We start from the raw sequence: 16,071 nt of genomic DNA on the forward strand, positions 1-16,071 counted from the left end.
GAGGCCCAATTCACTTTCGCTGGCGTCACAGCGGATGACATCCGTTCTTATTACGAGTTGGTCGGACTGGATGAGGAAGCAGTTGGGCTTGTCTCCAACGTCCTCGAGGACTGCTCTTATAAGCGGTTGAAAAAGCAGTTCGTAAAACGCCTGTCAGTATGTGAGCGGCTAAATTTAAACGCGTGCACAGCGAATACAGGACAGTCCTACGGTGAGCCTATTACTGCCAAAAAGGTGGAACAAGCCACTCAAACAAGCCGAAAGGGAAAATTGTAAAGAGCGGAGAAAGGAGCAGAGAAAGATTGGAGGATACTGTGTTAAGCTTCCAACACCAAAGAAAAGCCGAGGGTCCATAGAATCAGTAACAGATGGAGTGAAACGTTTGGATCTCAAGTCGGCTCCACAAATGAAATCCCAGAAAATAGAGTAAAAGTTTAGTCAAGTTTCAAGCCAAGGAAGGAAGTAAAAAGAAGGAAGCCCCAGCCGGATGCGATTGTTATCGAAAGTAGTGGTAACCTCTCTAATGCTAAGATTCTGCAGAAGGGCAAGGAAGATCCGAAGCTAAGCGGCTTGGGAGACAATGTCGCACGGATCAGAAGAGTACGAAAGGACGCCTAGCTACCAGAACTTGGTTGGTGGATCCTTAGGGGAGGAAGTTACGGTGAGGCAGTTAACCCACGAGATAGTTGTGGAGCGTAGGGACCTTGACGAGATCACGACGAAGGAGGACATATGGAGAGAATGGGTGCGGTGATTTAAAATTCCAGACGGCAATGTCGGTGTAATAAATAATTTACGGAAAGCATATGGTGGCATGCGAACGGCAATCATTAGCTTGCTAGCTGTTTGGACAAACAAGTTGCTGGAAGCTGGCAAAGTCAAGATCGGATGAGTTGTCTGTAGGATTCGGGAGAAAATATTCCCTGCTGTGTGTTTTAAATGTCTGGAGTACGGTAGATACTCTGCCAGATCTTGTACAAGCAAACACAATAGGTCTGACCGGTGCAGGCGGTGTGGCAAAAAAGGACACCTGACACGAAATTGCTAGAAAGACCCTGAATACATGTTGTGGAAAGATGCAGGTTCTGATGATAAGGGTCACGCCGTGGGAAGCGGAAAATGCCCGATGTCTAGGAGGGACGCGGTATGAGCCACCGACAAAAGTCGAAAATGCGCAGTTTGAACGAGAGGACGATACCCGTTCGAAGGAATGCAGCCTCTGGTAATGTGTTCATAAGAGCTAAAATTCATGGTATTCATATCTATAGTTGTTAGGCTACCCAAAGTAGAACAAGCGCAAAATATGAACGAGTGTTACATGAACTAGCGATAGATGCAAGTGTATGATCCCCTGCTGTCATCGCGGGAGACTTCAACGCATGATCTACCGAGTGGGGAAGTAAGGTTTCTAACAATAGGGGGCTAATATCGCTAAAAGCTTTTTCTTCGCTGGACATTGTTCTTGCTAATATCGGAAGCACCTCTATATTTCGGAAAGGGAGGGTAGGTTCAGTGGTAGATATTACCTTCGTAAGAAATGCATTGATGAGGGACATTACCTGGCGTCAATGAACATTACACGCGTAGCGACCATCAAGCTATATTGTTTAGTGTAGTGGAGAACAGGAGAATGGAGCATCCGAAGGTCATTAAGTCATGCCGGCCGAAGCGGTGAAGTAGATGTTTGACGCGGAAATGTTCACTTAGATATTTAAGGATAGTTCCACATAAACAGCTTCAGCGAGTGAAAAATCTGAGTAAATTGTCGAAAACATGGTCGCAGCCTATGATGCCTCTATGCCAAGGCGCAGAAATAACGCTCACAAATTACCGAAACCGTGGCAGAATGACGAAATCAGGCGAATTTGTGGCATATGCTGCAAGCGGGAAGATATTACCAAGGCGCAAATGATGAACAGGAAATGGTACAGAGAAAGGCGAGGTGCAAAACTAGTCGAAGAGGGCGGAAGGCGATCCGAGGAAGTAAACGGAATTCCTTTAAAGAACTCTGCACAAAGGCCGACATCAACCCCCCATCGTACCGCTCTGGTGATGCCTTAATTGAAAGGAAGCAGATAAAGTGCCCAGGTTTTTTGTGAAGAATAATGACCGCACTATTCCCACAGCATAGCAAATGCACTATTTTGTTTGACACAAAACCTTAAAAAATTGTTTGCTTTTGTTCTCTTCTTTATTTTTTTCACATTTTTCAACTACTTCGGATAGAAACTTAAATAAAAAGATACTCAAAATCGAAGAGTGCAAGTAATAAGTTAATAAGTGATTAAAGATCTACGACGAAGTTAAAAAAAAATTTGATTTGTATTTAAAGCAGGGGTTATCTTTTTTAAGGTTTTGTGTGAAACAAAACCTTATTAGAGTCGATGTTTGTCTGTCCATTTGGCTGGTTTGACGATGAATGTAAGTTAGCAACGGACCAGAAGAATGTTGCATATCGAATAATACTGCATTCTCAAAGGACGCTGGCACGCGCGGAGACTTATCACGAATTCCGGCGAGCGGAGAAGCGACTTCACAGACGGTAAAAAGGAAGCCTCAGAGAACCAACGGGTCTGTGAACTCGAAAAGTGCAGGGAGCAACCGCACCAGGTGCGGAAGTTTTACCAACAAGTTAGCAGGATGAAGCATTATACACTCTGATTTCCTACAGAATGAGCATATTGGAGTGATGGGTTGGGTACTTTGATGAACTACTGAACAACCAGAACATCGGCGAGTTGGAGGTCCCGCCAATACAAGACGACGGACAAAGACTGCCACCACCAAGTATAGAAGAAACAGTCCGTGCAATTCATCGGCTTAAAAATCATAAGACGCCAGGAGCCGATGGAATTACAGCCGAATTAGTTAAATATGGAGGCGACCAGTTACACCAAGTGGTTCATTAACTTGTGGTCAAGATGTGGGACAGCGAATCTATGCCTGACGACGGGCAAAGAGGCATTATCTGTACCATACATAAAAAGGGAGATATCACACAGTGCAGCAATTATGGAGGTAGAGACATTAGTTGCACCATCTATTCGTCGACTTTAAAGTCGCCTATGGCAGCATAGCCAGGGTGAAACTGTACACGGCCATGAGAGAATTCGGTATCCCGACGAAATTGATAAGACTGACTAGGCCCTGGAGAAAGTGATCTGTGATGCTGAGGTAAATGCAAGAGGTACGATCCTCTTTAAGTCCACCCAACTACAGGCCTAGGCTGACGATATCGACATCATGGGAAGAACGACTCGAGACGTACAAACTGCCTTCATCCAGATCGAGCAGGCGGCGCGAGATCTTGGGCTACACATCAATAAAAGCAAGGCGAAGTACATGGTGGCAACGCCAGCACCAAAAACCAACCAATCAACAACATCAAACCGCATTGGTCAAACGGGAAGAATGAAGATAGGAGACTACTTTGAGACCGTCGATAATTTCCCCTAGCTAGGGTCGAAAATCAAAACCAATAACAGCTGTAATGATGAAATCCACGCACGGCTGTTGGCAACCAACAGAGCCTATTTCAGCTTACAAAAACTGTTCCGCTCGAAACGTCTCACCATAGGGTCAAAGCTCATGCTGTGCAAGACAATGATCTTGCCAGTTTTTATGTATTCCTCGGAGACTTGGGTTCTTAGCAAGAAAAATTGCGAACTCTTGGCCGCGTTCGAGAGAAGAATCCTCAGAAGAATTTTTGGCCCCCTATATGAGGATGGATCATTCCGTAGGCTACATAACGACGAAATCTATGAACGATACCATGACCGTCAGGTTGAGGATAAAATCCGGCTCAATAGGTTATGTTGAGCGGGTCACTTAATCCGTATGGATGAGGATGATCCCGCCCGGAAAGTCTATAAGGGCAATATCTATGGTAAAAAAAAAAGAAGACGAGGCAGACCCTGCCTGAGATGGAGCGATGGCGTAGGTCAGCACGCCAGACAGCTTTAAGGATATCGAATTGGTGGACCTTGGCGCAAAACTGGGATGTCTGGAGGCCTAGACCCTATACCGGTTGTTACGCCGTTGATGATGATGATGTTAATGAGGTTTTGGGGGACCGCCTAATTCAGATAGATATATTTGTACATTGGCTTATGAGAAGGACCCTAAACAGATATCGGAAATGAGCGGAATATACAAGGTATCTTGCCGTGAATGTTCAAAAGTTTACCTCGGATAAACAACAAGATTGGTGATCACAAGATTCACCAAACTCCTTAGGGAGGCAAAAACAGCGAGAAGAAATAATAGAAAGGCTTGCAAATCCATGGTGGCAAAAATATGTATGTTATATGAAAGGCACCAGGTAGATATTAGCAATGTGAAGGTGCTTAAGCAGGTACAAAAGTGGACTTTGTTAGGTGCGTACGAAAGCCTGTGGATTAGTACGTAACCTTAATTCCAATTTTGGTCACTTCAGCCAGTATATACCCGCGCACTGAAGAAGGAAGTTGTTTCCGAAATATCGATATTTGCTTAATAAAATAATCCCTATTAGCGACGGAGGCGGTGTTACGTTTTAATTCCTTAAACCTTTTCCCTAGAAACACCGCGAATCACACATTGATTATAATGTCTGCTTGGTTAGGGTGACCATAATATCTACGTCTGCGATATGTACGTATTACTTGTATTTTGAAAAAAATATGAAGGAAGATTTTTGGTTTTTAGCCATATACGAATGGAAAAATGTGCGTAGAAAATTTCTCACATAAGATGAACACCAAATCCCTTATACCCGAAGCGCCAGCTTCCGGTTTTAAATATGCAGCTTTTTCCCAACAGTTTTTATATAAAACACTATTTATTTTTTCCAATTAGGGTCATTTTGGGCAGACGATACCAATAACGTAACTAAAAATATCGACACCAGTTAATCTAATCTAGCACTCGACCTTAATTCTATTTAGAATGTCTAGGACCGCTACAATTAAAAGTATATTCTGCGTTTGATCTTACCTTAACGTTCTACAAGAAAATATTATAAATACAAAGTTACATATTCCAAGGAATGGTGGGGGTGTTTAGAACGGAACGACTAAGGGCAGGTACTAAACGTGGGAGTGACTCTATTAAATAATGATAACAAATAAGAAATTTTATTCGGTTGCTGTTTGCCAACAAATAAAGTATGTACACATGTAATTAAATGAACAGGGACTCTAGGAATTATGTTATCTATGTTATGTATTTTAAAACTGATTAGTTGCGCAAAAATGCAATCTAGATGTATTGCAAGAGATTTCCGGTTGCCGTGATAAGCATAAGAAACAACAGACTAGGGGAATCCCCCCCACAAATGAGTTTCTTGTCTTGGAATACCGAATCACTAGATAAGACTGATGTTACCTGAGTGTAAATTACGCGTCCTAGTTATTGCGAAAAGCCCCCAACATTTTAGATAAATATGTCTTGATTCAGCAAAGTAATATCAGTTCAAAATGAAGCTTCTGAGTTGCGGATTGTTGTTGGTACGTAATTTTCCTTTGGGTGGTTATGCACAATAGTTTTTCTTGTTAATTTCCAGGCCATTTTTGTTTGTCGTTTGGATCGAGCCTATTTTTCGGATGTTTGCACCAAGTGGGGCTATGCTTGTCGGAATAACCGAAGCCTGATTTATTGTTCCATACAGGATAGCAATTGGATTGAGACGGACATCCTTCAGTGCGGCCTTACTTTCGTATGCGAAGAACAGAATGGAATCTGTATTCCCGCCTACACAGTGGGGAATCGTTTTGATTGTCAAGGGGAGGGTATTTTCCCGGACCCCTATCAGTGCGGCACATACTACGTTTGCTACTTTAATGATGGTAGGATGAACAAGATCCTTGCTCGTTGCCCGAAGGGAAAGTACTATTCGGTTGTAACCAACACATGTAGCTTGGAGGAGTATAAGTTACAGCCGTCCTGCCCTCGACCATTCGTTTGTGAATATCCTGGTCAAATCGGTGTTTGGCCTCGGAACAGAAATATCTACTACATTTGCGCTCTATATCCGGATTCACGCAGTCCATACCTTTATCCGAAAGTATTCCGGTGCTTGGAAGATATGCAGTTCAACGGTACCCAGTGTGTGGACCGACCACACAGAAATCGTGGTTTGGGTTCGCTACTGGATGTTGCAGTTTGACGATAAAATTTTTTGATTTGTACATTGTGTAGTGATTTTTGAAGATATAAAGTGTGAGGAATAAATTAAGTAAGTAAATTGAAAAACATCAATGGAAGAAGTGATTTGGGGCGCAGCCACAGAGGGTGTACATAAATCTCAGCTTCGGAATTACGGAAGCATCATCAGTGATGTAAACAACCTTATTAACACTAACTGTACCTTGTAACGACTTAAGAAATAGGGGGTGGTCAAAACGAACATCAGAGTTGATTATGATTAACCACGAGGGCTTAGCTACTCTAAAACTAAAGGAGTTGACCCTCCTGTGTTGGGTAGGGCTCACAACCCTACACGTAAAACAACTTGTTACGAAACCACGGAAGGAGCCGCGGACAGAATGGAATATCACAATGACGAACCCGGCAACAACGGAGTAACGATTTCCGCATTTTTTCATGGAACGTGGGCTCCCTGTACAGAGATGGAGCTGCCAAGGAGCTAGCCGGTACCCTGTCCCAATATAGGCCTGATGTAACAGCGTTGTAGGAGATTTGTTGCACAGGGACCGGTTTCCTGGAGAAGAGCCACTACACCATATATTATAGCGGCCATCCAGTAAACCATGTGTTCGGAGTAGTTTTCAAAACATAATCGAACGGTTAAGCACCACGCGATTGCGAGGCAAATTCAGAAATATAAGTCTCATTAACGTTCACGCCCCTACAGAGGAGACTGCAGAGTAGGAGCAGGATACCTGCTACGCGGCAGTAGAAAGAAACCTCGAAGCCTCTCCTAAGTATGATATCAAAATCATACTTGGGGATTTTAACAGCCAAGTAGGGATGGAGCTTGGATTCAGGCAATACGTCGGCTCCTATAGTTTACATAAAAACACAAATGGTAACCGACTGGGGATAGCAGTGTCACACGAAATGGTTGTTGGAAGTGCTTGGTTTGCGCGGTAAGCGGTCCGGAGACAAACAGGGGTTCTCCAGATGGGAACGCCGCCACCTCTTAGCCTTCATGAATGTCAGAACATATTTAAGGGGGGGGGGGCACATTATAGACTCGGATCACTATCTCGTTGGCATGGTGCTCCGGGCTCGGGATTCTAACACTGAAGCCATTCACAGCACAGCCCTCCGCACCTAGAAGGAGAAAATGGATGCCACAACAAACGTAGTCAACAGAGATCCTGGAAATAAAGCATCAAAAAATGATCTTCACAATCATCTGAAGAACGTTAGCATAAATACGGCCACAAAAGAGTCGGAACGACTAGCTCGACAACGAATGTAAGGTAGCAACGGAACGGAAGAACGCTGAATACGTTGTAATGTTGCATTATCAAATGTTGCATTATCAAAGGACGCCGGCGATGGATTGAGTACTTTGATGGACTGCTGAACAACCGGAATATCGGGCAGTTGGAGGTCCCGCCAACTGAAGACGACCGACAAATACTGCCTCCACCAAGTATAGAAGAAACAGTCCGTGCAATTCTTCGGCTTAACAATCACAAGCCACCACGAGCTGGAATATATGGAAGCGACCAATTGAACCAAGCTGTTAACTGATGCTCAAGGTGTGGGACAGCGAATCAATGGCTGACGACAGTCAAACAGGCATTATCTGTTTCATACATAAAAAGGGAAATATCATGCAGTGCAGCAATTCCAGAGGTATCACGTTCCTAAGTATCATCTATAAGATATTTTCCGCTATCTTGCTAGGTCGGATAGCCCCATACGCTTACAACATCATTGGCCCATTCAACATCAACAACGGTCTATGACAAGGGGATGCTCTATCATGCATACTCTTTAACCTGGTCCTCTAAAAAGTGAAGCACGATCCTCTTTAAGTCCACCCAACTACTGGCCTACGCTGCCGATATTGGCTTCATGGGAAGAACCACCCGAGACGTACAAACTGCCTTCATCCAGATCGGGTAGGCGGCGCGAGATCTTGGCCTGCATATAAATGAAGGCAAGACAAAGTATATGGTGGCAACGTCAGCATCGAAAACCAACCAACCAACAACATTAAATCGCACTGGTCAAACAGGAAGAATAAGGATAGGAGAATACAACTTTGAGACCGTTGATAATTTCTCCTATCTAGGATCGAAAATCACAACCGATAACAGCTACGATGATGAAATCCGCGCACGGTTGTCAGCAGCCAACAGAGCCTATTTCAGCTTACAAAAACTGTTCCGCTTGGAACATCTCACCATAGGGTCAAAACTCTTATTGTACAAGACAATGATCTTACCAGTCCTTATGTATTTCTCGGAGACTTGCGAACTCTTGGCCGCGTTCGAGAGAATAATTCTGTGAAGCATTTTTGGCCTCTACTTGAGGATAGATGATTCCTTAGCCTACATAACGACGAACTCTATGAGCGATACCATGACCGTCCGATTGTGGATAAAATCCAGCTCAATAGGTTGTGGTAGGTCACTTAATCCACATGAATGAGGATGACCCAGCCGGAAAAGTCCATAAGGGCAATATCTATGGTAGAAAAAGAAGACGAGGCAGACCCTGTCTGAGATGGAGTGATGGCGTAGGCCAGGAGCCAGGTAGCTGTTAGGGATATCGAATTGGTGGACCTCCGCGCAAAACTGCGGTGTCTGGAGTTGCTTGTTAAGGCAGGCCTAGATCGGATACCGGTTGTTGCGCCGTTGATGATGATGATTCTAAGTGAATAACATGACGAAAATTTTTTTGGCATATAGTGAAGTCTAAGTACTTGCTCTCACATGATTTTTCTTTGGTGCGAATGTACTAAAATATTTCAAATTAAACCTGGCTGAGATTGGGTTCCACATTGTTCTTGCTCCGGATTATTACTATATACTTTCAAGTTCCCCCTTTCTGCTAATCATTTTGTTCTTAGTCATCCCTTTCGATTTATTCAGTGTTATTGTGAGCATCAATGTGGTAGGTATCAGGTATCAGTGACCGCTCCGAGGAGCCCAATTACCGCTTTGGTGCGCCGTTATGATGCTACAAACTGCTAAGACCGTGACTGTTGTTATGGGAGCAGGGAGGCAGAGTCCAGCCGGCTCGGATCTTCAGAGCCAGCCCGTAGCATTCATGAAAGAAAGCAATTTCCCCACCCTGCAGCTAGAAATCTCCCTGAGGTCCCTAAAGAATGGTTTACCCAGCCTGACTGCAGCCTGACTCTACCCAGAGCTTGGCAATCGCAGAGAAAGTGCATGAGGGTTTCCCTTCCTTCTCCGCAGCTTCGACAATGCGAATTGTAGGGTATGCCGAGCCTAGCGGCATGGTCCCCTATGGGCCAGTGCCCCGTGCAGACCGCCGTAATCTTGAATGCATTTGCACGCGTCTGGTAGAGGAGCTCTCGTAATCGGGCTATGTTATAAGCGGGCCGAATTCTCCTTGACTTGGCGCAGCTCGGGTGCTAGGTAGTGCGAGTAGACTCGGCCCCCGACAGCCGCCAGCGAAACACCGCCTTTCCTGGCCAATCCATCAGCTTCAATAGGTGGTTTATTATCAGAGTCGGACAGAGGAAGCCCTTGACAGAGCTGTTTTAAAATCGTCAACTGGTTAGCCGCTTTGAATTTAGCTGCATTAAAACTCCGAATAGTTCAGTGGTTCGAGAACTGAGTTGTCATACGGAAGGCCGCGGTTCAAATCTCGTTGGTGGCAGTGGGATTTGTATCGTGACTTGACGTCGGATACCAGTCGACTCAGCTGTGAATGAGTACCTGAGTCAAATCAGGGTAATAATCTCGGGCGGGCGCAATGCTGACCACATTGCTCCCTACAGTGTAAAATAAGTATTGGTTTCTCTGAAATGCCCTTCATTCTTAAGATACTCTAACTATATTCCCTGTTGACACTGTTGGCATCTTTTTCGAAACCGATGAAGAAGAGGCGAAGCAAAAATCTAAGCCTCACGCACTGTTCCAAAATAGTTCGCAGGGTGTCCATGTGGTCAATACAGAAGGGTGCAGAGCGGAAACCAGCCTACTCTCTGTCTATCAAGTTTTTGAGATGTTCTTTGATGCATTACTATATTATTTTACCTATTGTTTTTGCGACACGCACTTAAGCTGAATTTTAACAGTCATACCGTTCATCCATTCTCTAGGAGAGATCTTGGATTCCCTGGATAAGTGGAAGCAGGAAAATTGCAGGGATTGCGGGGCAGCAGCTTTTGGGTATATTGACGAGATAATTTCTCATCTATTTAGGAGAACAGTCCGTACTTGTATATTACGGGAACTAGCCATTTGATGCAGAAGAGGCTGAAGCTCATCGGTTATGGTACGATGATGAACTATGATAAAGTATTTCTTCCACCTCTAGTAATCGTGGAGGGGGGTCGACACGAAATTTTTTTCGTGATGCGGTATACACTTTTAAAATCATTGCGTTCTGCGCCATCTCCCAGTGCAGTTCTGGCAGTTCTGTGCTCGAACAATGTGCCAACAGTGACAAGGCGGTGGGAGCTGAAAAATCCGCAAACCATCAGTACCGTGATAGTCCCAGAACCGTGTTTTTTTAGCATAGTGGTTTCAGAATCCACCTTGGCTTTCAGATCACCCATTACCATCCCAATGAAGCCTCTCTTGAACCTCGTGTAATTGCTCTTAAAAAGTATCCTTCCCTACTATGTCGGAGGTAATCACAATCACGGACCGCATGCGCTTAATCGAGCACAGGACGTGTTTAACTAAATTGATACATATGATGAGGCGTACCATGGGGTGCGAATAGGGTTTAAGCAGTAGAACTGATAGATCTGTGGCATTCTTTTCTGCAGGTTCTACGTACCAGTGCAGGGCGGCAAACTGCTCTCCGCCTGACAACGTGTGGTGTTGTCAAGTCATATGGTTTTGACCGACACCATACAGGTATTGTTGTATGTCCCCTGTTCAAGGGAGGCTTCCCAAAAAGTGACATTGTGATCATGATGGGTGATCTGAATGCCAACGTGGAATCTTACAACACCTTGCTTGAACATGTTATGGCGAAGCACGGTCTTGGTGACCGCAACCGTGCTGGTGGTGGGTGCAGGGAATAGCAGGGATAGAGAGATTTCGAAGCTCTTCAGAAAGAATAAGGAAAGTTATTATAAAGACTAAGGATACTCTCAAAATAGCGACAGTATGTAAGAAACTTCGTTATATTTGCCATTGGTCAACAAATCAGATCCACTATCAGATCCACACAATTTAAATTGAATTGTATGGGATTTCGCAAAGGGAACAATAAGCTATTGGAATTCCTGTCGTGGTATTAGTTTCTTGCCTTAGAATGACGACTTACCAGATAAGACTGATGTTATCTCAGTATACCTTACCCAGCTTAGTTCTTACGAAAAGTCGCCAACAATATTTTCAATAAATACCATTGCGAGGCATATTACTTTTGTTAATTTGACGAAGGACGAATAAATAAGTTCTTCGCTCTCTGTTTGCAGGGAAAGTACTATTCGGTTGTGACCAACACATGTAGGTTTGAGAAGCACAAGCTCCAGCCGTGGTGCCCTCAACCCTTCGTTTGCAATTTTCCTGGTCAAATCGGTGTTTGGTCTCGGAACAGTAATGTCTACTACATTTACGCACCAGATCAAAATACGCAAAATCTATTCCTTTTCCCGAAAGTATTCCGCTGCTCAAAGAATAAGATATTCAACGGTAGCCAGTATGCAGACCGCCCGCACAGGACTCGTGATTGGCAACTGGCTATGGCAGTGAGACGATAAAATTTTGGGATTTGTACATTTTGTGGAAATCATTTAAGATAGGATAAAATGTAAGAAGAAAAGAAGAAAAGAGAAAATTTACTTATCGTCATCAATGGAAAGCGTAGCAATATGTATGTGCCGGGGCTTCTGAATTACGAAAGCATCAGCATCAGCATCAGCAGCGATTATACCTGCGATTGAATAACGTTGACTTTTCATTTGTCGGGTTACTCCTTGCGAGCAACCTCCGCCCCACCAAAGGACACACACTTTAAGAGCGGCATGAGATAACCCAGATGAAAAACATCCTCGTAAAGAAGAATAAGAAGAATAATACCAACTGCCAGAGATAAGCGACCCGCATAGCATACATTCTAGAGGCATTCCCACTATCAACTGACCAGTGGGTCAGCATTGATATCTTTATCTGAACCGCACAGAAGACTTTATTTGTACTCGAATAGAAAGTAAGAAACGGTTGGAAACGAGAACCAGGACATGCTCATTTTAAGAAATTTAAAAAGTTTACGCACGCCGAGCCTTTGCGTAAAGTCAGAGCGAGAACCCCCCTAACTGATCTGAGTTGAAACGTCACGCGTTTAAGACAAGCCCAAAAAGCTGACCTATTGCTGGAGCTTAAACCTAGTGAAAATGGAAGCAAGCCTACGGAAGGAAATCGAAATGACCCAGTAATACTGCCACCGCGGCTGCAACGATTGTAGTGGAGTGGAAGGATTTTGATGAAGTCCTCACGAAGTCCGAATCTGTGAAGCCTTGCAGTTACTATTAGGGCTAAAATCAATGTTAATGTGTTACGCGTACGGTGACGCACAGATAGCGTCGATAAGTATTCCTATCGAAGCACCGAATAAGGCGATTGCAGCAGGCAAAATACGTACTGGACAGTGCAAAGCATACATGCTTTAAGTGCTTGCGCTAGCTTACGAGGCAGATCCAATTTGTGCCACAAATGTAGGGAACAAGACACATTTTTTTTAAGATTCAGGATTCTTTAGCCCGCACCCACTCGGTGTTGGACTAGATTAAATGGAAGGAAGCTTGCTCCCACGTTCTTCGTTCACGGGCCCCTCTACGCTTAAAATCGAAGTATCAAAAATCTATAGGCGAATAAGAAAACTTACAGTTTCGTAAGGGCATACTGCCAAGGACTGCAACAGAAAGACGTAAGAAGCAGTTCATATCGAACGTTCAGAAAAACCTTTGTAATTAAACTCAGATCAAGTTTATGAATCTAAATCGACCGACGAAAAATCTGCTCTCCCAAAGCGTGTCATCCCTTCCATGACATTGATGTTGAGGACAGTAAATCGATTAAGCAGAGATGATTTTCAGTCTCTCCCGCCATCAAGAAACTCCTTTATACAGAGGACGATCTAATGCTGGCTTTATTTATCATGAGAAAACGGCGGAACGGTTGGTCCTCACCGATCGTCCTTGTGTTGTAACCTGGTAACTTGGTGGTATCACCGTGAAGATTTCTTATCTTTATCTCCATTGCGGCGATTTTCAGCCGTTTCCCACAGACTAGATTTATTGCAAGTGTAGATCTGCGTTCTGGCAAATTCTACTAAATTAAGGGTCCAAAGGTAAGACTACCTTCACTGCCCCAAGGAGAGTGCTCTATCAGTTCGCGACCAAGTCGCTTGCGCTCTGTAATGCACATTAAACCATGCAGCAGCTGATGGATAAAGTCATCCTTGTTCACCTGTGTCATCATCATCATAGATACCTTTGACCATCACTTCCTGCTCTTAAGCAAAGTATTTTCTGTATGGGACGAGCTTATGTGACGTTGAATATGTGGAAGAGCAAATTGAGCAAATTGGAGCTTGGGGTACGTCATTGGTGCCAATTGGGGTACACGACGTGTACCGATCTCAACAAGGTACAGGTAAATCCTAGTGGTTTAAAGTGAGTACTCTTCATTTTCGCTTAACTCCACAATCTTCTTAAGGCCCGGATTGAGTTTGTGACCACATGGCTCAGCATTCATTCTGGTATATCTACCGAACTAAGGAGTGCTGCACTCGAGTTGACACGTAATTCCATGTTTGAGGGCCGAAGTTCTTTCATCCGCTTGGACATAACCACAACTCCCATTAAGCTCCCACTAGAGAGCTATCCGTTAATAACCGGCCGTAAAGAATATGTCCAAGGAATTCACCTAAGGCATATAAATTCAGAATGCTATCGCGGTTTTCATGGCACCAGATGGTGAGGTTTCATGCCCAAAGTCACTTCAGATGCAGGTTTCCTTCGGCGGCGGCGGTTATTTGAAGCATGTGGGATTGAGCGAAACCACATTATCATTGAGCAAGAATGTTTGGCAGTGGTGTAGGCAGTGCACAAAATTCGAGTGTACATAGACGGCGCAATTACTTTTCGATAAATTGACGAATGAACCAATCAGATCTTCGTAATAGATTGGCCAGATGGTCATCGAAGCTCCAGGGGTTCGCGTTCATCATCACACAAAGAAAATACTCACAACATCTAGTCTCAAGTTTTCTATTTTGGGTGTATTTGCCAGCGGAAGTGGATACTTAAGAGAGAAAGGAGAACATTTGTAGACTAGTTCCCTGATATGTAGATATACGATGGGTTGGTGTCGTTGTCTATTGATTATCCTACAGGAGATGAGCTACAAGAGCAACTGGCTTGGAAGCTTTATATTTCAGAAGTGCTGACGCCCGTCCCAAATTCATCATTAAGTGCACTTGGAGGTTAGGTAGGGAGGGTAGGTAAAACTTTGGGTAGACTGTGGCCTAAACAGAAGGTCGCAACCAAACGCTCGGCCATCATTGGGAAAACGCTCATTTCCGATCGGATGTTCCAACGCTTGTATATGTGATTGGCCATACTCCGAGAAGAATTTTTTATGAGTTTGGCAGTAGGTCTCTGGCTTTCAACGATTTTTTGAGCCAGTATGGCATCCAACATATTTATACCGCATTGTACTTCCCGCAAGCAAATGCCTGGGAGGTAGGGAATCGCTCACTGACTTGGTCGTCATGAAGAAGATTTCTAATAATAAGTTACCGACAATTTACTGTGCTCTTCGTTCTGCAAAGCATGTTTCGATAGGAACTTCCCTTTATTTCGTCGTTTTTGAGTAAAGATTGGTCACCCATGGGGATACTTACACCCTTTTACGGGCGATAATTGCCTTGCAAAATGGGAGCCTGGAAGTCTGTCCGCAGAGTGTGGTTATTATTCCCAGGGCAGAAGTTCAGAGACTTATCCATCAAGCACGAGGGATACCATACAAGCGAACGGTTACAACTTGTGATCCCAAGCCGCTCGCCAAGGCGATGTAACACTAAGATCGATCGAAAGTTTGTGAAAATTTCAACGGTTTAATATAAATTGAAAGACATGCACCGTCGAAATTTGGGTGTTACTGACGCGAAAGTCCTCAAAGTCTAAATTATATCATTATCTTTGCCTCCAGTCGTTTTTTTGTTCAAGCGGCTTTCAGAGAACAAATTGTAGTAGCTGAATTGATTTTGGTCTTCTGCTGTCTTTCCTTGTGCAGGCCCCGAAAACCTGTGTAGTATCAGTGGCTTCACATCATGCGCATTATTACGTTCATTTTGTCCCGCGATGGGCTGACGAGCGGATAGCATATTTCCTTTCGTTCCTTTTGGCATTCTTTAAAATTTCCATCATCAAATAATTATTTCCCGTTCCGACATCATATTAACTTAAAACACTCTACTATCTTAAAATACTAGTTTTCAAATGAATTATTTTTCATTAACTTTCATCAGAAAATGCTTTCACCTTTTAAGTTTCCCGAAACTTTCAAAAACCATTTAAATATTTCAAAATGACCATTAACCATATGTTGTTGCTTTCACTGAAAATTGCATGGTTTGGCCATAGATCTAATCTACTGTATATTAGCAAATGCATTTTTCCAGTTTGTCCCGGGCAATAGTAACGAGTTTATGTATGTGCTACTGCGAAGGCAGCCGATGTTGTGGGGATTTGTACTTGAGTGTGTGTAGAAGCCGGATCGCGAGATCCTGAAGACATTTTCTTGGTGTTATGTTCTCTGTTCGAGTGGAATTTATGTGATAGCTCCAAACTGGAAAAAAATCACAATGGAATTATTAGTTGGGACTGGACGTGGTGCAGGTTGAGAAAGTGTAATTTTGTGAGGGGAATGAAAAGGACTCGAATTTGGGGAAGGA

The 16,071-nt window shown here is 43.8% G+C and overlaps 1 protein-coding gene across 1 annotated transcript; it reads left to right on the forward strand.

The window, feature by feature from the left end:
• Positions 1-5,409: 5,409 nt before the first annotated feature.
• LOC119659314 lies at positions 5,410-6,231 on the forward strand. Its single transcript, XM_038067336.1, has 2 exons — positions 5,410-5,486; positions 5,543-6,231. The coding sequence occupies exons 1-2, from the start codon at positions 5,457-5,459 to the stop codon at positions 6,143-6,145; spliced, it is 633 nt and encodes a 210-aa protein (XP_037923264.1). The 5' UTR covers positions 5,410-5,456; the 3' UTR covers positions 6,146-6,231.
• The last annotated feature ends 9,840 nt before the right edge of the window (positions 6,232-16,071 follow it).

The sequence above is a fragment of the Hermetia illucens genome, chromosome 1 (assembly GCF_905115235.1).
Source record: "Hermetia illucens chromosome 1, iHerIll2.2.curated.20191125, whole genome shotgun sequence".
Lineage (NCBI taxonomy): Eukaryota > Metazoa > Arthropoda > Insecta > Diptera > Stratiomyidae > Hermetia > Hermetia illucens.